Source organism: Chrysochloris asiatica, unplaced genomic scaffold, assembly GCF_000296735.1.
Source record: "Chrysochloris asiatica unplaced genomic scaffold, ChrAsi1.0 scaffold00226, whole genome shotgun sequence".
NCBI lineage: Eukaryota > Metazoa > Chordata > Mammalia > Afrosoricida > Chrysochloridae > Chrysochloris > Chrysochloris asiatica.
In genome coordinates, this window is record NW_006408744.1 from 2010725 (window position 1) to 2034711 (window position 23987).

Consider the following 23987-nt stretch of genomic DNA (forward strand, 5'->3'; position numbering starts at 1 on the left):
GGCACTAGCAAAATTCTGTAGTGAGGAGTCCTTGGTCCGTTCCTTTGTGTTGGAGAACTGCTAGGGAGTAGAAAAGTCATTTCTTCAGACTTGATGACCCCAGGCTAGCCTCACACCAGCCAAGGAACTTCCTGTGAGGCAGTGTGGCCAATGAACTGAATAGCTAAGACTTCATCATCAGCAAGACAGGGTTTACAGTTCTCATTCTACACAATGCTCAGCAGTTTGGCCTTGGGCAATGCAAAGAAACTGAGTCCTAAACAGTGACTCCCCTGTCCCTTGTAACGACTTTGGTCTCTATGCATTTGCTTATTTTGGATATTTTATACAGTATTTATCCTTTTGTAGCTGAGTTGCCAGAGAAGGTAAGAAGTAGGAGTATCTGGTCTGCTTTCTTTACCATCTCTCTTCAGTTTCTCCCTTCAGGTTTAGTCCAGGGTCTTGGTTTTACAGGATTGGGGATGGCAAGAACATTCATAACATAAACATAAGGCACCTACCATATGACCATCAGTGTGGGCACATAAAGAGCTCATCGCTTTGTTTCTTTTTCTTTTCTCAAACTGCTTGACATCTGGTTGAGAAGATAAAATTACTAATCTCTGTAAATATTTCATCTACTTAAATCATAAAATGATTGTAAAGCCACCGGCACAATTCTTTCTCAACAGAATAAAAATGGTTTGCAGTGTGGAGGCTACCTTGTGGAGATTGGAAATGTGTCACCTCTCTTGAGTAACCAGAATTAGCTCCATCTTAGAGGACAACTCAGATTGGCAAGTTTCTTTCCTGCCTCAGTTTATCATCACCTCTTATGTAATAAAAGTGATCCCTCACTTATGGTCCTGTGAAGGAGGACCGTACCTGATACCAGGCTTTCTCCAATAGCTGGCCCAGCAGACGTGACTAGTAACCTTCCATTTAAGTTGGCACTTCGTTTGTTTTTCTCTCCATTCCATTACTCTCCACTTACTCTCTTCATTTGCCTATGAAATCTTGACTCTGAATACAGATCACATGAAGTGAAACCAATATTAAGGTTATAAAAATAGGGTATCTTCTATTACACTCTAAAGGCAGAAGTGGTGGTTGGTGAATCAGAGGGTGAGGGGTGTAGGTGGGCCTCTGAGTGCTACCCACTGGGCTCACTCCCCCTCCAGTCCTCTGTTAATGTCAGCTCAGTGTGACCAGATGGGTTTTCTCTTCTGGATGAAGGCCTTGATTCCCTCCTGGCCATCCTGCAGGGCCAGGTTGTCCACCATGGTCTGGGAGGTGAGGCAGTAGGCTGTCCTAAGGTCCTGGGGTAGCTGCTTATAGAAGGCAGCTTTGCCCAAAGACACCACGGGGCGGCTCAAAGAGGCAATCTTCTTCGCTATCTTCATGGTCGCTTCCTCCAGTTGCTCTTCGGGCACTACTTTGCTGAGCAACCCATGGGACAAGGCCTCCTGAGCAGAAATGGGCTCCCCAGTAAAAAGCATTTCTAAGGCAACCTAAGGCGGAAAAACAAGGGAGATTATTAAGACACTCTCCTTGTAACTCATTGCCACCTAATTCCACCTTCTCCATTTCACTCTGCTGAGGCGGTCTGTATCCTGACTCACCTACAACCTCAGCCCAACTATCTGCTTCCTCAGGTAACATGTCATCCATCACCCCTAACATCTTTGGTACCCTGACTCCTGCCAGGAACAGGATCGGATCTTTCCAAGAGCAAAGAAAATACAAGGACAAACTCTCTTCATGTTCTCCACAGATCTGATCACCAGCTCCCGCTGAAGCAGGAGATTTGATCCATCTCTTATCTATGGGCCAAGCACAGGGCATCAGCCCATCAGATAGGATGAAACTGCAAACCCTGCAGCCGTGAAACCCATTATCACCACCACCACCCCCGAAGTCCCCCCAGCTACACACACACCACCTGAAAAACCAATGTAGTAGCTACTTCCCAGAATGAGAACATTTTCACAGGTGCCCTCAGTTCAGCCAGATTCAAAAGCAAAGCCTCCAATATTACAGAGAAGGAGGGGGATTTCATGGAAATGTCTTCCAGGGATCAGAAGTAGAGCTGAGCATGACTTTTCCTTACTAATAACTTAGAGGTGGCAAGGAGAAGATGCCCTCTTTCCTCCCATAACCCATATCTCCCCTCCTTCAGCTTTTTAAGCATGCAGAGAGAAGTGCATCTCCCTCATTCTGTATGGTTTCTGCTCTTTTAAAAGCCTGCCATGTATTGTGCTCTAGCTCTGTTCTGTGGTTATTCAAAGCCTGAGTTCTCTAAACTCAAATTTACGATTAAAGAAGGGGTGTTCAGGTGCACAGTGAGCAAACAAGGTCCAGAGGTACCTTTCCTTCTTTCTAACCCTGGTAGCATCCTTACAGTTCCTTGAACATGCCAAGCATGCTGTCACTCGGTAGTTTGATACTTGCAGTTCCCTCTGTCTAGAATGAACCCTGGCATGGCACTGTAGGATAAATACTGGCCCACTAACCACATAGACAGTGGTTCAAACTCACCAACCACTCTTGGAAACCCTATATAGGGTACCTATGTCAGAAGCGACTCAGCAGCAGACAGCTGTCTAGATTGCTCTTTCCCAGATGCCTTATGGTTTCTGGCCTCGTCTCTTTTGTCACTTCATATTGAGGTCCCCCAGATCTATTTGATTTAAATTGTAAAACAAACTCCAGCACTATTCCTTTTCTATTATAATTGTATCCTTTCTACTTTTCTCCATTTCACGGACTACATAGTTTACATGTGTATTTGTTTATTGTAAATCTCCTCTACGTGTATAGGGAGTCCTGGTGTGGCACCGTAGCATAAGCACTCCACCTGAAGGTCGGTTTGAACTGGCAAGGTCGATGGTTCAAACTCACCAACTGCTCCTTGGAAATCTGATACAGTGTCGCTATGAGTTGGAATCGACTCGATGGCACTTAAAAACAACAAAAAGCATGTCTAAGGCACCCTGATGATGTAGTGAGTTTTGAGTTGGACTGTGAACTGCAAGGTCAGCAGTTTGAGTCCACCAGCCGCTCTGCAGGAGGCAGATGAGGCTTCCTGCTCCCATAAAGATTCCCACCCTCAGAAACCCTATGCAGGGTGGATATGAGACAGAATGACTCGATGTAATGCAGCCACCACCACCAGCAGCATGCATACTCCCCAGAGCTAGGACTGACTGATTTGTACCATTTGTTCATGTCCTTATCGCCAGCACCAGAGGAGTGTCTTGAACATAGTGTTGTTTGTTAGGTGCCGTCGAGCCAGTTCTGACTCATAGCGACCCTGTGTACAATAGAACGATACACCGCCCAGCCCTGCACCATCCTCACAATTGATGGTATGCCGAGCCCATTGTTGCTGCCACTGTGCCTGTCATTCTCATTGAGGTTCTCCCTCTTTTTGGTAACCTTCCACTTTATCAAGTATGATGTCCTTCTCCAGGGACTGGTCCTTCCTGACAGTATGTCCAAAGTATGAAAGACAAAGTCTGGCCATCTTGGCTTCTAAGGAACATTGTTTGTTGTACTTCTTCCAACTCAGATTTGTTTGTTCTTCTGGCATTCCATGGTACTTTTAATAGTCTTCTCCAACACCATAACTAAAATGTATCAATTCTTCGGCGATCTTCCTTATTCATCGTCCAACTTTCACATGCCTATGAGGCTACTGAAAATACCATGGCTTGGGTCAGGCGCACCTTAGTCCTCAAAATAACATCATTGTTGTTGAATACTTTAAGTCTTTTGCAGCAGATTTGCCTAATGCAATATGCTCTGTAATATCTGTGGCCTATCCACCCTAGAACATGTTTTACTGATGAATTATTTCATGAATGAGTGAATGATGGCAAATAGGGTACAGCAAAAGTGATGCTATAGTTCTTCAAAGACCAGGTACCTGGCTCTTTCTCTTGGGATGCTCAGTGTTGGGACCCAGCTTGCATGTTGTGAGGAAACCCAACCTTCTTTGAGAGCCTCAGATAAGTGTTCCAGCTAACAGGCTCAGTTCAGGACCCAGCTGCGAGCCAGCATCAACAGGCTGACATGTGAGTGAACGAACAAGTCTTCAGATGATCCCAAGTCCCGGCTGTCACTCCTCTCGTCTTGAAGTCTTCCCAGCGCAGGCCACAGACATTGTAGAATGGAGCTAAGCCTTCATCACTGAGTCCTGTACACATTGAAGATTCATGAGCTAAAGAAATGACTGTTGTTGCTTTCAGTCTTTAGGTTGTGAGTAGTTTGTTGTGCAGTAGTAACTAACTGGAAAAAGTTTGAGATGTAAATTTAGGAGACATTGGCATTGAAATCAAGGTTTCTCAATCTCAGTATTACTGACATTTTGCACCAGAGAGTTCTTTGTTGTGGGAGGTTGTTCTGTGCAGTATAGGGTGGTGACCATCATCTCTGGCCTCTACCCACTAAATATCAATATTGTTCCCACTGCTCAAGGAAGCAGCAGTCAAGAAATCAAAAGACGTATTGCATTAGGCAAATCTGCTGCACAAGACCTTTTTAAAGTGTTGAAGAGCAAAGATGTCAACTTGAGGACTAAGGTGCGCCTGACCCAAGCCATGGTGTTTTCAATAACCTCATTTTTCATATTCATGCAAAAATGGACAGTGAATGAGGGAGACCGGAGAAGAATTGATGCTTTTGAGTTATGCTGTTGGAGGAAAATATTGCAAGTGCCATGGGCTGCCAAAAGAACCAACGATCTGTGTTGGAAGAAGTGCAGCCGGAGTGCTCCTTGGAGGCCAAGATGGCCAAACTTTGTCTCTCATACTTAGGACATATTGTCAGGAGGCAGGATATCATGCAGAAGGATATCATGTTTGTTAAGGTGAAGGGTCAGAGAAAAAGAGGAAGACCCCCAACGAGATGGATTGGCCAAGTGGCAGCATTGATGGACTCAAGCGTGGCAACAGTAGAGAGGTTGGCCCAGAATCAGGCAGTGTTTCATTCTGCTGTGCATAAGGTCGCTATGGGTCAGTACCAACTCGATGGAACCTAACAACAACAACAAACCTGACTTGTGACAATAAAAAAGTTCTTCCAGACCCAAAAAGCCCCACTGCCCTCAAGTTGATCCAGACTCATAGCGACTCTATATAGGGTTTTGAGGCTATAAATATTTATAGGAGCAGAGAGTCTCCTCTTTCTCGTGAGGAGCAAATCCGAGGTGGATTCCAACTACTAACATTGCAGTTAGCAGCCCAATGCAAACATAACCCATTACACCACCAGGGCTCCAGGCATTACTGAATGTTCCCTGGTGGCCAATATCATCCTCATTGCAGAACCACTGATTTAGATGGTTTGTAAAGCTAGGAGACTAGTGAGCACCATCTAGAGACTGAGCTTAGCTGGAGAAGAAGATACCAAAATCTAAGCCATTTGGCTTTCTTGCCAGCATGGACAAAAATGGAATCCCCACTGGACTGGCAGTCGGAGACCAGGTGCTGCTGGACCTAATCTTCTTCTCTATAAAATTTGGGAATTGGACTAAATCTCAAATCCCTTGTGTTTGGGAAATTATGATTTTATGTTGGAGGGAGCAGGAGCATGATATCTCATGGAGGGGGTCACTTCAGAGAAGACCATTTTTGAGTTGATCAGGAATAGGATTGACACTCCATACTTTTATTTATTTATTTTTTTTAAGTTTTTATTGTGAATTGAATGAGGGTTTACAGACAAGATCATCCATTTTGCATTCAACATATCATACACTTTGTTGTTGCATGAAGGGAACTACAATCATTGAGAGGAAGCGAAGTGTGTGGTTTGTTGAATGTAAAATGGATGATCTTGTCTGTAAACACTCATTACAACCAGAGCTCAAAAAACAATAAAAACAAAAAATTTGAACGTTTTTTTACATTCTGTTTTATATAAATTAATTTACTTTTATATACTTTTAAACTTTTTATTGTGACTTGAGTAAGGCTTTACAGACAAGATTATCAGTTTTACATTCAACAACTCATACACTTTGTTTCATTTCAATGATTGCAATCCCCTCCACGGAATAACAGTTACCCCACTTCTTCCCAGTGGTTCCGATTTCCATTCCAGCTACCTCCCCATCTCTTCTCAACTTTATCCTTAGGCACATGTTGCCTCTTTGAACCACTGACCATCCCACTGTTAACATATCTCACTACTGTTATTGTCCCCCAGTATACCTATCTGCTGAAAATTGAGCCATGAGGGTGAGGTCCTTTCTATAGCATTTTTCTGAAGCTCCTGGCTGAACATGGAGCTGAAACCCAAGACCTACTGCTCAAGATCTGATGAGATCCTGCCACAGATAACCAGTAAGTACCAGTGATGGGACCAGGCCCACTTTCTGCCCCCTCCTTGCCCCAACCAAGGATCAAAAGTCTGATCAGAAGCCAAGGCAAAAAAAAGGAGTCACCAAGCCCCTTCTTCTCCTCCTTTAATAAAGGTGGCTCTCAGGGAGCTGGTGTAGACCACATGCCAGGAAGTGGCCAATCCTGTGAAGTTTATGCTGTATAAAAACCAGAAACACTGAAGTCAAGCTTATCGATCACTTTATAACTTGGATTGATTGAGACCTCAAGTGACTTTCAAAGAGTAGTTAAGGATGGCATATAAAGCTGGAAAAAGGAAATAAACTCCAAAGTACTAATTGTTCCTTTCTGGCAGGCTTAGCAGGCAGGGACTTGCAGTTTGGGCTTGTGATCTGTCCATGGGTACAGTACCCCCTTGTCAGATGTCATACTCTGATAGATTCTTTCTTCAGCTTTTTCTTTTCCTTTGATGTCCTTCTCCCTCCTCCTGAGCCTCTTCGTCTCTTTTTTTCCTGTTTACAGGCTCCATTACACATTGATAAAATGCCTGTCTGACTCAGATATTGTAGCTGCACAGGGTTCCCAGTGCCACCAGAAGTCTCGGTTTACACATGCTGAAGTCTAGAACAGGGCCTGTGGCTGAGCCTTGTTGCAGGTCTACTGAGTGAGTGTTGGTCCTCTGAATGACCCCGGAGCAAGACACTTCACATGGGAACAAATGACTGCTTCCCAGGGATGCTAAGGAATAGCTAACTAATGACTACTGCAGGGCACACTATCACATCGAGTGCAATGGAAACACTAGAAAAAATTGGTCCACCTGAGCAAGATATGAGCCAAGGGAAGTAATAGCGTTCTGCTTGCAGAAGAGAAGCTCACGGGACCTGGTACTACAGTTTCCATGAGGGCAGACTCAAGTCAGAGCATAACGTTATCTCATTCATTTAACGACTATTTATACAGAACCTACTATGTTTTAAGTGTAGGATACTGTGTACTGTGAATTTATGTAATACCTTAATTCTGAAGCAATTCCAAAAGCATGTTTCTACTAAAAACACAACAAAACAAAACCACCTTATAAATGTCTTAACAGGACTACTCTGGGGACAGTGTGGACGTGTACCCCTTGGAGGTTTTTGAGGGAGTGATGATGGTCCAGCTCAGAGGCAGGAGGAAGAATTATGAGACCTCTTATATTTCCTTCTAGGTAAAAGATTTCGAATGTCATTTCAGGGCCTCTAAAAGTAAACAAAAAAGGAAATGACCATAAAATGTAACATATGGGATTCTAATTTAACAGAAAAAATAATTTTCCCCTTTCAGTCAGAGACGTATTCAATCAGACAAAGACAGATTGCCAGACATGTAGTCAGAGACATTTAGAGATTGACAAACAGTCAAAACAAGAAAGAGAGAAAGTAAGACAATTAGCTTAAAGCCCCAACTAAATCCTTGGCTCTGTGCTAGGAACTGTCAGAAATAAAATGGTAGACCATCCCTGCCTTTCTTTTTACCTACAATCTAATGGTTACAGTGGAGTCTTGGTGTGGCGCTGTGGGTTAATGTGCTGGACTACAAAGTTGGTTTGAACTACAAGCTTGGTGGTTCAAGCTCACCAGCTGCTCCTCAGAAACTCTATACAGGGTTGTTATGAGTCAGAACCAACTTGACAGCACTTAACAACAACAACAAGTGGTTATAGTTGCTGTTACATGCTGTCAAGTCAGTTCTGACTCTACAACAGAATAAAACACAGCCCGGTCCTGCTCCATTTTCACAATTGTTATATGTTTGAACTCCTTATTACAGCCACTAAGTCAAACCATTGATTTGGGAGTCTTCCTCTTTTTTGCTGACCCTCTAAATTATCAAGCATGATACCCTTCTCCAAAGACTGATCCCTTCTGATAATAAGTCCAAAGTACGGGAGACAGAGTCTGGCCATACTGGCTTCTAAGGAGTGCTTTAGTTGTACTTCTTCCAACACAGATTTGTTTGTTCTTCTGATGGTCCACGGTACTTTCACTATTCTCCACCATCATTCAATTGCATCCATCCTTTTTCGATCTTCCTTATTCATTGCCCAGCTTTCACATGTGTCCCAAGAGAGAAATGTTAGTTTTCTTAGAAATGAACAAGTCAAGAGGAAAACTAAGGAGCTCAGAAGATGGTGTGGGGGATGGCTGAGTGACTTCCTTCTTGGGAACTAATGAAGCTTCTGAATAGATAGAATAAGGGCGAGAAAGGTCCTCCTGCTCCATTAGTAATTAAGGCAGCACTGAGCTAGGTCAGTCCAGACAGCTGTGGGGTGCCAGCCTCCTTGGCAATTTGGAGACAAAACTTGGAAGGGGTGAGGAGGTCTCCTCAAGTACTATGGCTCCTTCTGTGACCTTCAGTCAGGAAGACCTCCCTTCAGTCAGGAAGACCCAGAAGATTTTAGTGGGATTCACGTTGCTCAAGAAAGAAAGTTTTGACTGGAATTAAGATCAAGAGCCAGTAGGCCTGGACTGAGTTCATGGCCCTACTTTTGACTTCTTAAAACATTCTGGCCAAGCTCTCCTCCTCTCTGGGCCTCAGTTTCTCTAACTGCCTAGTAGGGAATACTATTTAGATGCATATTGATTTATGAGAATTGATTTATGGCATTTCCTAAGATACAAATGCCTATTTTATAACTAATCAGCACAGTTTTTGTATTTAAGTTTCTATATAGTATACTCTATATGGGAGTGTGGTGGCTCCATACAATAAGCACTGGACTGCAAACTACAAGGTAGGCGGTTTGAGTCCACCAAACGCTCTGTAGGAGAAAGATAAGACTTTCTGCTCCTCCAAAGATTAAAAGTCTTGGAAACCCTATACAAAGTCACTATGACACGAAACTAACTCCACAGCACTTAACAACAACAACAACAACAACAAATACTCTATATGAAAATAGTTTTAAAGTTGAAAGAAGAAAATATACCCTCTCATCCTTTTCCCTAAATCTACGCATATTGTCTTTGTGGGTGACATGTCTTCTGGTCAACCTAAGAAGTTGAAGACTTAATAATTCCTCATCTGACAAATTGGAACAAGTACATTTACCCTTCTGCAGTGTTGTGAAGATTAGTGAGGATTATGAGAAGTTTAGAGTACATTGCTTGGTACTAAGTTGTTGTTGTTAAGTGCTGTCGAGTCGGTTCCGACCCATAGCGACCCTGTACAGGGTTTCCGAGGCTGTAAATCTTTACCGGGAGCAGATAGCCTCATCTTTCTCCCATGGAACCACTGGTAGTTTCGAACTGCTGACCTTGTGGTTCACAGTCCAATTCCTAACCACTACGCAACCAGAGCTCCGAATATGCTTAATGACTACAACTAACAGTTCTATTCCAACAGGAGTCCTGGTGTGATCCTGTGGGTTAATACGCTGGACTGCAAGGTCAGTTTGAACCACAAGGTCAGCAGTTCAAGTTCACCAGCTGCTCCTCGGAAATCCTATGCAGGGTTGCTATGGGTCGGAACTGACTGACTCGACGGCACTTAACAACAACAACAACAATAATTCCAACAGTAAATTTCTGTGAATCTCTAATGCTGGATGGCACTTGAAAGGGGGCAGGTGATCCCCTTAAGTCACACATAAGACAAAAATTGTGTGCTACAGAGCGCCTCACCCCATGTTCTTGTGGATGGGCAGGGTGTCTGTCTGCAGGGAGGGCACGGAGCTGCGTGAGGAGCTGCAGCAAGGAGACAAGTCCCAGAGGCCTTGTTGTGCACACGCTCACAGACAGCATCCTGACCTGAACCCATGAGGCACAGCGGATGAGTGCTCTCGATCTCTCCCCATGGCCCTGGCAGTGCCTGAGCAGTAGGGGATTAGAGCAAACGAAGATGGAATCATGAGACTAATGAGATGGGAAGCAGTAGGTAAGTACTGAGACCTGGCCCTTCTGTAAATCTGGGTGTTGAGCTACTGTTTTCTAAGGTGGGGTTTCTCCCACTCTCCAGCTTCAATGATGGGTGTACAAATCACTGGGGAACGTCTTAAAACATGGATTCTGACATGGTAGGTGTGGGACGAGTGGACACTTGTGTTTCTCGTGGGCTCTTCGGTATGGCTGGTGTCCCTGGTCTGCATACCATACTCTGAGTAGTTAGTACTCTTTCCAGCTTGAAAATTCTCCTCTGTTCCAATTAGATGATTAAGAAATCTGAGTCCACAGAGACACACATTAAAATGGTTAAAGAGGTGGAAGCAAAAGCTTCTTCCACTGAGAAATGATTGGTTTGGGAGGAAGGGATCCTGATTTTTCATATGCTCTGCGGTTTGAGGTACTGGCTCTAAATTTCTGAACCAGGCCAGCTCTGATTGAGGCAGGGAGCAGCTGCAACAGGCAGGTTGTTTGTATGGTGCAATGAAGATGCATTATTTAACTTATACCAAAGGAGAGAAGCATTCTACAAACGTGGGAAATTATTCATGCCCAGGCTCAGTCTGGCTTGAATACCGGGGCTCTATGCCCATCTTTCCAACTCCATCGCAGAAATAGTAACTGAGCAGCTACTCCTGTGGACCACCAGAGGGCACTGGTGACCCACACAAGCTATTTTACCAGTTGCTGTCATGTAGATTCTGACTCATGGCGACCCCATGTGTGTTAGGGTAGAACTGTGCTACATGGTGGCTGAGGTTTTTGAAAGCAGAATACTATGTTTTTTTTCTGCAGCACTTCTGGTAGCTGGGAACCACCAGTTTCCCAGCAGCTGAGTGTGTTAACCATTTGTGACACTGTGAACTCCCTTTCCAGTCTAGTTTGGAAAAGCAGCCTGTGGATGTGCCTGGGAACACACCCACAAGCCTGTCACTCAATAAACCTGTGTATGAATGTGTCTGTCTGAATGCAATGATAACAGGCAGGTGTGGTTTTTTTTGTTTGTTTTGTTTTTAATAGAGTAGGGGTATTTGTGAATCCCTATGTTCCCTCCCGAAGGAGCTCTGGTAGCATAGTGGTTACATACGAATCGGGCTGTGAACCTTAAGGTCAGCAGTTCGAAACTACCAGCTGTTCCATGGGAGAAAGATGAGGCTTTCTGCTCCTGTAAAGATTTACAGCTTGGAAACCCTGTACAGGATCACTATGAGTTGAAACCAACTCCACAGCACATAGCCACCACCGCCACCATGTTCCCTCCCACCAGAGTTCTTGTGTAGTGCTGCGGGTTAGTGGGCTAGACTGCAAGGTCATTTTGAACTACAAGGTCAGCAGTTCAAGTTCACCAACCACTCCTCAGAAACCCTATGAGTTGGACCTGACTGGACAACACTTCACCAACATTTCCTCCTGGAGTCCTGGTGTGGTACCGTAGGATAAGCACCAGACAGATAACTGGAAGGTTGACAGTTCAAACCCACCAGCTGCTCCTCAGAAATCCTATACAGGGTCACTATGAGTCGGAACTGACTCAACATCCCTTACCAACAACAACAAACGTTTCCTCCTAAAACAGGAATCTGGCAAAGGCCTTACATTCTGACAGACTTTTCCTCCTGCTAAATTCCTGTGATCAGCACGGTGTCTCTGGCTCATTAGTGTTAATCCCAAGCCATTCACCTGATTTATGCCTCCAAGTAGCACAGCATTAATGAGCCCAACGTGTGAAGGCATCTATTAACAGAATTCTGAAACACCCTCAGATGGTTGGTTTGAAAAGAAAACTCTGAAGAAAGCTGGAAAACAAGAATGCTACAACTGTCTCTGAGGCTTTCTGTGGATCAGAACATTAAGAACACAATCCAGGAATTTGAGTAGGGCAACATGTTGTTGTTAAGTGCCGTCGAATCGGTTCCGAACCATAGCAACCCTGTATAGGGTTTCCGAGGAGCAGCTGGTGAGCTTGAACCGCCGACCTTGCAGTTCAAACGGCTTTGCAGTCTGACACATTAGCCCACAGCACCACACCAGGGCTCCACAGGGGGCTCTTTATCTCCAGGGCAGGCCTGGCCCTGACCAAGACACTCCTTGAAAGAGAAAAGCTTTGGTTCTTACAATGTCCCTCCCTGTTAAGCTGTCACCCTGAACAGTGTGGTTCTGAGAATTTGGTTTCCTTGACATTTAAGGCCTGTTTTAAATTTTTTTAAATAAAACAAATTAAAAATTTGACAAATTTGATACACCAAACCAAAAACCAAACCCACTGACTTCTATTCAATTCTGACCCACAGCAAACTTACTGGACAAAGGAGAACTGCACCAAGGCTGTAGACCTTGCTCCGGAAGAATACACAACCTCAACTTTCTCCCACAGAGTGATTGGGAGGTTTGAACTGGCAGCCTGTGCTTAGCAGTCCAACACCTAAGCCACTGAGTACCAGGGCTCCAGTATGATATACACACACAGTAATGTTTAAATTCCTAGGAATCTTTCATCATGATGAGTCTTGATTTTGGAACTATTTCGTTTGTTTTCTAAGAAAGAATGCATTCTTATTTTGACAGGAGTGCTGTTTTAAAGATTTTATCAGATTCATTAGTGTGGAAGCCTTCCAGGATTTCAGATGTGGAAGAAGATGAACAGCTATCATGCAGGCAAACAAGTACAACTGTCTTTTACTACGCAAAAGTCTCATGATTTGATTTACACAATTATTAGCTAATTTACTGGAGTCCCGGTGTGGCCTGTGGGTTAATATGCCAGATTGCAAAGCCATTTGAACTGTAAGGTCGGCGGTTCAAACTCATTAGTCACTCCTTGGAAACCCTATACAGGGTCGCTATGGGTTGGCACCAACTCGATGGCACTTAATACCACCAACAAAGCTAATTTATTAGTAAATCCTGACAATAGTTTGGTTGTTGTTGTTAATTGCTATCAAGTCAATTCGAACCCATAGTGACCCTGTATAGGGTTTCCAAGGAGCAGCTGGTGAGCTTGAACCACCGACCTTGCAGTTCAAACAACTTTGCAGTCTGGTGCATTAGCCCACAGTGCCACCCCAGAACTCCAATAGTTTGGTAATGCATTTTAATTTATTTATTGGGTGAATATATTTACATTTAGCCATCAAAGCCAGGCTCATAGGGTGCAGACATTTCAACAAGCTGTTAGAATTTCCACTTTCCAATGTGGTCCCCACTTGCGGACAATTTTTATAGGTATGTGTACTTGCAAGGAGCTCTGGCAGCATAGTAGTTACGAGTTGGGTTGCTAACCTCAAGGTCAGCAGTTTGAAACTACCAGCAGTTCCGCATGAGAAAGATGAGGCTTTCTGCTCCTGTAAAGATTTACAGCCTTGGAAACCCTGTGCAAGGTCACTGAGTCAGAACTGACTCCATGGCACCTCACCACCACCTACCACCACTGCCACCATATGTGCTTGCAGGTGTCTTCAGAATGTCCTCACAGACACACATTTCTATAAAAATTAATAAGGAAGCAATATAAAAGAAAGGAATACATGCCTAAAGTTTCAGGTCCTGCTGCTTGATTTCCCTTGGGCCTCATTTCTTTTGTGCCTTAGGAATATAAGCAACTGCTAATTTTTGTAGTTGATGTGAAAGCAATTCAGGTTTCCTCATTGCTAGGGAGAATAACTTTGCTCCTTTATTTATTTATTTTTTACAGACTTCCTATTGAGAATGAAGATGCATTTGTTTTCTTATTAGAACAAGGACACTACTGGATTATGCTTAGGGGATGGTCAGTAAGTATTATTTTATGATGTTATAAGAAAACAGATTTCACTATGGTCAGCAATAACAAAATAGCTTTTGTAACATGGCTCCTTCTTGGGCAGATTCAACATACCCTGCACAGAACTATTCATGTTACTGAAATGCAACCACAGTAAACCAGACACATGCAGGTACTTTAAATCCTTTCTAGGACAGGTTAGATTATGAACAAAGAAACAGTGAGTCAGTGACACAAGCATTCTAGCCTCTTGATACTGGCATTATCTCAGCATGCTATTATATCTCATGGGCAACCTTTCAGTGCAACAAAACAGAGTCCCAATTGCATTTCAAGTACAATTACAAATATATTGTCCTTTACAACAACAGAGCCAAACAAAAAACCCAACTAGTCATACTGAGGAGAATGTGAGGTTGAAATGTGGTAATTTCACAAATTGGTGTCTATTATAAGAAGCTATGGAGGAAACTAACAGTTGGTTCTTCCCTCCCTGACCAAAGACATGAGAAGGAACATTCGGCACATCTAACCAGATATGCTTTGGGCAGAATGTTCTGCTATAAGTGGCATTTTGACAAGCTTATTTCTGAACTGAATCATCACAGGAACTAGAAGATTAAAACTAGAGAAGAGGACGAAGGTAGTTAAATTACCTTTTTCGGCACTGTTCTTCCCAAAGCAACCCCGGGGGTAGAGCAGAAGAGTCCGATGTTCACACCGGGAGTGGCAAAAGAAGACTTGTCGCTCGCCACGGCGATGTCACAGCTGGCGACCAGTTGACAGCCCGCAGCAGCAGCCAAGCCATTGACCATGGCAATGATGGGGATGGGGTGACTCTGGATCTGCATCATGACCTGAGAGAAGAATGGCACCACTTGACTTCCATCCACAACTGAGCTGCCATACGGACACCTCTCACTCGTGTGACTTTACGGTTTTCAGAGCACCTGTCCTATGCACTGTCTCACCACATTTGTGAAAAAAGGGAAAGGAAGGCACAAAAGAACCACTGTTGCTGTTAGCTGCTGGTGACTTCATGTGTGTTAGAGTAGAACTGGGTTCGGCAGCGTTTCCAATGGCTGTGACCTTTCAGAAGCGGATTCCCAAGCCTGTCTTCCTAGGTGTCTCTGCGTGGGTTTGAACTGCCAGCCTTTTGGCTAGTAGTCTAGCATTAAACTCTCCATATCCCGCAGGACTCCACAAAAAGTACTAACCTGAATTAGCTCTCTGCAAACTGTAAAATTCGGTCTTGAAAAGAAACCATCAGGCAGGAACCCCATTTTACCACTAGGACACCAAGATTCAGAGAGGGCAAGTGCCTTACCATAAGTCACATAACCTATAACGGGTGGGTCTGGGATTTGAACCCATGCTCCTTTCACATAGCCTGGTGCCTCTGTGAGAGTAAACGTCACTCCAACTGCTGCTCTAGCAGCCGGCATGAAGAAGGGTGCTGATTTTTGTTATCTCTGGGGAACAACAAAATCTTTCACTACAAACAAACAAAACCCGTGTGCAGCTCTTGAGTTAAAAGTCAGAAACTGGTATTTGGTGCTTCCATGAAAAATTAAGGTAGAAACGGGGCTTGAAGGCAATTTCCTTAGTAATTACCTCTGAAACTACCACTGTGAATACTCTCCATTCAATTAAAATGGGGCAGGGAGAGGGCACCCTGCAGTCTTCATAATAAAATTCCTAAAACTGAGCCCTTGACACAAAGAGGAGAGACACAGACCTGTTCATGTGATCCACAGAACTTTAACTTCCTTTTGCTGCTAACAAAACTACCTAGTTTATCTTCACTTTTTCATGATACTCTAAACACACTGTGTTGCTATGACAACTTCATTTTAGAAATTGTTGCTCTTTAAACTTCTGGAAGGATGGAAAAGGATAGCAAGGGAATCTGGGCTTGTTTCCCCAAGGTAGCAATCCAAAGGACAATGACCTCCCATTGATATGGAGTTTTTGCCTAAGAAATTTATCTTTCATATTCATAAACTTTGGACATTTCTTTGCTTTATGATAAAATAAACATCAATGATATATTTCAGGATATGATATGATATTCAATAGCAGTAGTTCTTAACTCTTTGGAGAGGTCATCTTTTGAGAACTGATACATGCTAAAGACCTTCTCTCCAGATGAATGCACAGACCCATGTAAACAAATGATTTTCAATAATTTAGAGCAGGCATAGGGAATGTCCAGCCAGCTAAATCATTTGGTCTGGCCCTGCCAAGGCAACCACAATTGCAGCCATCATATTAGGTGTGAGTTAATTAAATGTTTAACCAAATATAGCAAGCTAATTTTTAAGTTGATAATTTTGTTTGGCCCATGAATGATGTCTCTCCTACTTTGGACATATTGTCCGGAGGAAACAATCGTTGGAGAAGGATGTCATGCTGGGTAGGGTGGAGGGTCAGAGAAAAAGAGGAAGACCCCCAACGAGATGGATCAGCCAGGTGGCATCATTGATGGACTCAAGTGTGGCAGCGGTAATGAGGTTGGCCCAGGATCGAACATTGTTTCGTTCTGCTGTGCATGGGGTCGCTATGAGTCGGTTCCGACTCGATGGCACCTGACAACAACAACAACAACAATGAATGATGTTATAAATAGCCAAATGGACCTTGGCAGAAAGAAAGGTTCCCCACTGCACATGTATGGGGTCCATAAACTTTAGGGATCCCTGGTGGTACAGTGGTTAAGCACTTGGCTATTAACCAAAACAGTACAAACTCAGCAGCTGCTCCCTGGAAGAAAGCCTTGACCAGCCCATTACAGCTTGGGAACCCTATGGGGCAGTTCTAGTCTGTCAGGATCAACTTGACCCCAACAGGATATGCACTCTAGGGTAAGGGTGGGAAAGGAATGGAGATAGAGCTTAGTCTCAGTATATTGGAATAACAAGGGAAAGAATGCACAAGAGCCTCTAAGGTCTTGCTACAAAGCTAAAAGAGTTTGTTTTAGCTCTAAGTGTTGTGCCTTTATCGGGTACACTGAAGTTACTTATAAAAAGTCAGTTGGCTCTGGTTCCTTGGAAAGTCAATGTCTCCTCTGTCTGCCATTTATGAAGGGCTAGGATCTCATCAAACCAGCTGGAAAGATACTTAGGTAATATAGTATATCACGATAACATTTAAAAGACTTATGCATTTGATTTAGGAATTCTACTTATAAGAAATTAGTAAAAAAAAAAAAATGCACTTGGCATTCTTAAGTTGAAAGAACTGAAGGAAATATTCAAGCCTCAAGTTAAAATGTTGAAGGAGTCTATGGATAAGATATTGAATAATGCGGGAAGCATGAAAAAGAAAATGTAAAGAATACACAGAGTCACTGTACCAAAAAATTCATCGACATTTAACCATTTCAGGAAGTACCATATGCTAAAGAACTGATGTCATTAAAGTCCAGTTGTGCTGAAGGCATTGACAAAAAACAAGACTCCAAAAACTGATATAATACTGAATGAAATGTTACAACACGTGGAAGCAATGCTGGAAGCACTCACTAATCTATGCCAAGAAATTTGGAAGACAGTAACCTAGCCAACTGACTAGAAGAGATCCACATTTGTTACTATTCCAAAGATAGGTGATTCAATAGAATGTGGAAATTACTGAACAACATCATTAATATCAAACACAAGTTAATTTTTGCTGAGGATAATTCACAAATAATTGCAACATTATATCGACAGATTTGCCAGAAAGTCAAGCAGGGTTCAGAAGAGGACAAGGTGATGTCAGTGCTGACTGCTTAAAGCAGAAATAACAGAAAGATGCTTACCTTTGCAAAGGCATTCAACATTGTGGATCATAACAAACTATGGATAACATTGCAAAGAATGAGAATTCCAGAACACTTAATTGTGCTCATCAGACAGTCCTTCAAAGAGAACAAGGGGATACTGCAATGATTTAAAATTGGGAAAGGTGTTTGTCAGGGTTGTATCTTTCCATTATATATTTAATCTGCATGCTGAGCAAATAATCCACGAAACTGAACTATATGAAGAAGAATGGGTCGTCAGAATTGGAGGAACACTTATCAATAAACTTTGATATGTAGATGACACAACCTTGCTTGCTGGAAGCAAAGAGGACTTGGTTATTGGTACCCTCACAACATCATGATAAATGAGGAAGGATTGAAGTTCTCAAGAATTTCAGTTTACTTGGATCCACAACTGATGCTCATGGAAGCAAAAATAAATCAAATGATTGCCAATTGGATAAATCTACTGCAAAAGACCTCTTTAAAGTGTAAGTAAGCAAGTAAGTAAAGTAAATAAATAAAAGCAAAGATGTCATTTTGAGGACTAACGTGTGCCTGACCCAAGTTATGGTATTTCTAAACACATGTGAAAGCTGGACAATGAATAAGGAAGGTCAGAGAAGAAATGATGCTTTTGAACTATGGTGTAGGTAACGAATAATGAACATACCACACAGACTCCATTAGCCAGAATGCTACTTAGAAATGAGGGTATGAGATTTCACGTCATGTACTTGGAATATATTATGAGGAGTGACCACTACCTGAAGAAAGACATCATGCTTAGCAAAGTAGAAGGTCAGAGACTAAGAAGACCCTCAGTGAGATGGATTAGCAACAGGCTGTAACAAGAGGCTCACATACAGAAATGATTGTGAGAACGATGCCGGACCAAGCAGAGTTTCTTTCTATTTTATACAGGGTAGCTATGAGTCAGAATCAACTTGATAACACCTATCAACAACAACAACAACTAAGAAATAATTTAAAATAGGGGAAAAAGGCTGTACAGAAAAAGATGTTCACCAAAAAACTATTTTATAATATTTAAAAAATTATAATTTAGGTTTGCAAAAATAAGTAAATGGCTGTGTAAACTATCCTGGTGTTTGGATTTCTGTATTCTTATTAAAATAATATTCCCCAAGATAAATATCAGCATGGTGGTCTAGAGGTTAGTATAGCAGACTGGAGGCAGACTGGTTGGTTATGCCAGCCTGTCAGCTAACCCTAAGAAAGGCACTTATCTGTAAATTTTCACATTTGTAAATGGGCATGTTGCTGTTGGCTGCCAGCGAGTCAGCCCCCAGCTCATGATGACCTCCCCCCCCAAAATAACAACAAAATGCTGCCAATCCTGTTCCATGCCCATGATGTCTTGAGATGCAACAGTTGTGATGCATTTTCAGTGGCTGATTTTGGGAAGCAGATTTCTAGGCCTTTCTTTTTAGTCTGCTTTAGTCTAGAAGCTCTGCAGAAATCTGTTTAGCATCAAAGCAAACATGCACGTTACCACAGATGGATGCGTGGTGGCTGCACATGAGGTGCACTGGTCAGGAAGGGAACTTCACATGGAAGGCAACAATTCTACCACGGAGCCACCACAAAATGGATAAAATGGATTTAGTAATGGGTCCAATCTGACAGAATCATGAGAATTAAATAAATGTCTAAAGCATACAATAAGCAATCAATGCTATAATCAGATTTAGCAATAAACATAGTGTACTCATACATACATATGTACGATTGTCCAAGCAAATTAAAAAGGTATGCTTGGAAAAAAGATTTTACAAATGTCAAAATATTAATTATAGTCTTCTCTGGGTGGGATGATTATGGCATGGCGTGAGTAATTTATTTTGTTTTTCTGGATTTTCAAATTTTCCTATAATAGACAATTATTATTTACATAAGGAAAACTATTTACAAAAAATTAGAGAGCAATTTAGAAAAGACAAAAGAAACCTAGAAAATACGCTAGCTAGAATAATCAATCCCTCAATAATCTAGAACTGATTATACCTTCTATTTTATCTCTCTGAATCAAGTGGGTTTTTTTGGTCCTAAATTTGTGTTGAAAGAAGTATAGCCAGAATGTTCCTTGTTGTTGTTGTTAGGTGCCATCGAGTTGGTTCTGACCCATAGCAGAACGAAACACTGCCCAATCCTGGGCTAACTTCACTACTGTTGCCATGCTTGAGTCTCTCGATGCTGCCACTTGGTCAATCCATCTCGTTGGGGGTCTTACTCTTTTTCTCTGACCCTCCACCTTATCAAACATGATATCCTTCTTCAGCAGCTGGTCCCTCCTGACAACAACTCTGAAGTAGGAGAGAAGAGGTTTGGCCATCCTGGCCTCCAAGGATCACTCTGGCTGTACTCCTTCCAAAACGCATCTATTGGTTCTTTTGGCAGCCCATGGCACTTTCAATATTCTCCTCCAACACCATAACTCAAAAGCATCAATTCTTCTATGATCTTCCTTATTCACTGTCCAGCTTTCACATGCATATGAGGTTACTGAAAATACCATGGCTTGGGTCAGGAATCTTTGCTCTTCAACACTTTAAAAAGGTCTTGTGCAGCAGATTTGCCTAATGCAATACATTAGAAAGCAGTAAATGGAGACTCTGTCTCTCATACTTTGGACATGTTCAGGAGAGCTCAGTCCCTGGAGACTGATATTATGCTTGGTAAAGTGGAGGGTCAATGAAAAAGATGAAGACCTCAACAAGATGGATTGGCACAGTGCAGCAGTGGGCTCAAGCATAACAACTGTGAGTATGGTACAGAACCGAGCAGTGTTTTATTCTGTTGTGTACAGGGTCACTATGAGATGGAACTGACTGGACAGCACCTAACAACAAAAACGACAAGATGTAACATAAACTTAGCTCTGCTCCACCTTCATTTAACAGCATTACTGATGGGTCCAAGCTCTTTCCAAAGGTTAAAGACATTGTCCTTGTATCATTTCATTGGTGAGATGTGAGAAGAAAGAGAAGTGTCTCCTCTTGAAATTTCAATGGAATATAAGGAAGAGACAAGAGACAGGTCTCTGGCATGAGCCACCAACTCAGTTCCACAGAAGGCTGCTTCTCCTCTCCCAAAACCAAGTTTTTCTTATTTTCAATTTGCCCCATTCCTGACTTTGTAAATAATTAAGTCTATCATGTAACATTTGTGATCTGTAACAAATACACACTACAGTTTTCAGATGCTGAGCTAATTCAGATACCTCTATCATCCATTCCAGAGTCAAATTCTCTCTTGCATGAACTGAAACAATAAAATATCTAGCTATTTCTCTTCCAATCTTCCTGTTGATTACATTGGAAATGGAAATATTGCACCAGTACATGGTGCTAATATTTATCCAAGGCAATTTGACTTTCTTAGAAATAGTATTAAAGAAATCAGTACACTTTCACACCTATTTTACTACATCAGGCTAGGTTCTATTTATGTATTCTTTTTTAGTGAGCCAGGGGCATCCATGGATTGGAAACATCCAAGGAAGTTGGCCTTATATCCTCTGACGAAGCCCTGGCTCCCAAGTGGCCTCTGCGAACTCCTTTAGATCTCAGCTCAGATGATACTACAGAAGAGATAAAAGTAGATCCTTTAGGGAGAATACAAGGGCTCTACTGGTTCTCTTTGATTATTTTCTATTTTAGCTAAACATACTGAATATTAGTAGAAAAATAATTTTTAAAACACCAAGCCTTAGCAAACATAAGAGCAAAATGTTACATAAACATCATTTCTGTAGGAAACAAAAGACCTGAGTCTTAGCTTTAGCTTGCCATGAAACCAAGTAAATCACTTTTCCTGTCTGTCCCTCTATGAAATGAGAAAAGTGAAGCCTCTTCTTCTTAGTTTCTAGAAGGACAAGGGAACAAGAGTCAAGAATGAATCCTAATCACATTTACCTCTCTGGAATTCACTTCTGTCTTGCCTACTTGGTAAGTGCTCATTTAATATGTATTGAGTGACAGACGACAAAATGACTAGTCAATGACTGAATGAAATGCTAAGTTAAGTAAGGCCAGAAAACTAAAAAAAAAAAAAATTTTAACTCAGGTTTTTAATGAGCAATCTTGGAAATGAGTATTCATTTCAGAATTCAGAGTCAAAACCATGAGCTCAAAAACCACTGTTTTCTTCCAACTTGCCAGGCTAGAGCAGAGTTTAAACCAGGCTGGACACTACATTCTTGTCTAGTCATGTTGGCTAGGAACTGACTTCACTGAATCCAAGATCTAGTTCAAGGGCATTCATGGCTTCCTCAAGTCTCCGCATCCCTCACTCTTGTCGCTGGTGGTGCCACTCGGCCAGAGACTGGAGCATCCACTTAGCCCTAAACATATACAAGTAGGAGCCATAGATCACAACCTCGGTGAAGTCTGAAGATTCCAAAACCTTTAGCTCGAGCATAGTCTTGCTCACTTGCTCAAGGTATGGGATTCGAGATCCATTTGGGCCAAACACGATTGCCAGCAGCCCCGTAGGAACCTAAAACACCTCAGGAGCTTTCACATCTTTGGGAGACTTCACCCACAATGGAATATCATTCCGTTCCAGACGTGCTCCCATCCTGAGTTCTTCAAAAACACATTCACCAGAGTCAGTGACATAGCCACAGAGGATTAGAGTGGAGAGTGAAGCGTCCGGCTGATAAGAAGAGAGGGCATGTGAATAAGAACACCCACACTTGCAGATAATACCCACTTATCCTGGCTTCAGTGACTGGATGATCAGAGCTCAACGAGAAGTGAAAAGAAGAGGACAAAAAAAAAAAAGTATTCTCATACAATTTGATGAACTTGACCTATACCTATGGAAGCAGTAGCTCAAAAGAGGGAACAAGTCCTTATACCCCCTCCACACACAGAGTAGACAGGGATGGGCAACTTGGACATTGGCTACCCAAAATGGGGGGCGGGGGGCTACAAAGGCAAGAAGTGTCTGGCTTACAAGCTTTCAAGAGGGAACCTAGATCCAGAGGGCCTGGAGTAGTATTCAATCTGTCTAGGCGGGGCTGATGCAATAAAATGCAGACGGGTCTCTTGTGATACAATAGTGAATAATTGTTATCAGGACTGATTGTGAGGGTCAGAAATGTAAAGGTAGATGTTTTATAGCAAGGAGGGGAGTGATTAACTTTTCAGTCTAGGAGCGGAAGTCCCTAGGACCATCAAGGGAGAAGGGCAGAGAGTGGGACCCTACCCAGAGAAGCAGTGATGCCTGAAATGGAGCCAGAGATGATGATGTGGAGCAATGGAGCAGCTGGAGACTTTAGATCCAGAGACGGAGAGCAACTGTGTGCTGAAGACCTGGGGGATATGGGTGAAGGATTGCATGGAGGGGATTGTAACCATGGCAATTAGACGATATACGATAGAATGAATGTAAAACTAATGTTCTCCCATGTAAACTATCGCATAATTCACAATAAAACATTTAAGAAAAAATAAACACATTCGGCCAGGCTAGACCTAACTGCGTCACCAGGAAACTAAATTTTTTATGTATGTCTTGCTGTCCAACTAGATTTCCAATTTAAGTTTGGCAAGAAACACTGTTTATACTTAATTTAATATCTTATAATTATTATGCATAAAGAGCCCTGATAGTGTAGTGGATTATGAACTGGGATGCTAACTAAAAGGTTAGAAGTTTGAATCCACCAGTCACTCTGCAGGAGAAAGATGAGGTTTTCTGTTCCCATAAACACTGATGGCCTCAGACATGCTATCCAGGGTTACCGTGAGTTGGAAATGACTCCGTGGCATACCACTACCAAGCATTATGCATGTAGCTAGTGCTCAAAAATAATCATCAAATGAACCAGGTATGACTTCAAGTTGACTTAACAATTATGTAACACTTTTTGTTCTTCCTCCTCTATGTCAGTTGGCAATTTCCTTCCTCAACATGGTTAAAGGGACAGTAAGGAAAAAGGAAGTAGAAATAAAGATGTAATTTCCCTACTTGGATAGACTGACTATAAAGGTTCAAAGAAGTGTTGGGACATACCTTAAAAATCAAGTTGTTTTTATTTAAAATTAAAAAAATATTATAATGATCTCATATTCTTCATTTCTAAAGCTGTACATTCCTGCCATATAACTCTTACTAAAACATATATACCAAGACAAGCTGTCATACCCCATGATGTTGGAGAT

At 42.3% G+C, this 23987-nt stretch overlaps 1 protein-coding gene across 1 annotated transcript in view; it reads right to left on the minus strand.

Annotated features, from left to right (window-relative positions):
• Window positions 1–1178: 1178 nt before the first annotated feature.
• ECHDC3 (enoyl CoA hydratase domain containing 3) overlaps window positions 1179–23987 on the minus strand; it is a 41595-nt gene continuing 18786 nt past the window's right edge. The window contains exons 4-5 of the mRNA XM_006873168.1: window positions 14663–14863; window positions 1179–1490 (exon numbers count right to left, since the gene is read on the minus strand). Coding sequence (XP_006873230.1) covers window positions 1179–1490; window positions 14663–14863 — 513 coding nt within the window. The remainder of the gene's footprint in view (window positions 1491–14662; window positions 14864–23987) is intronic.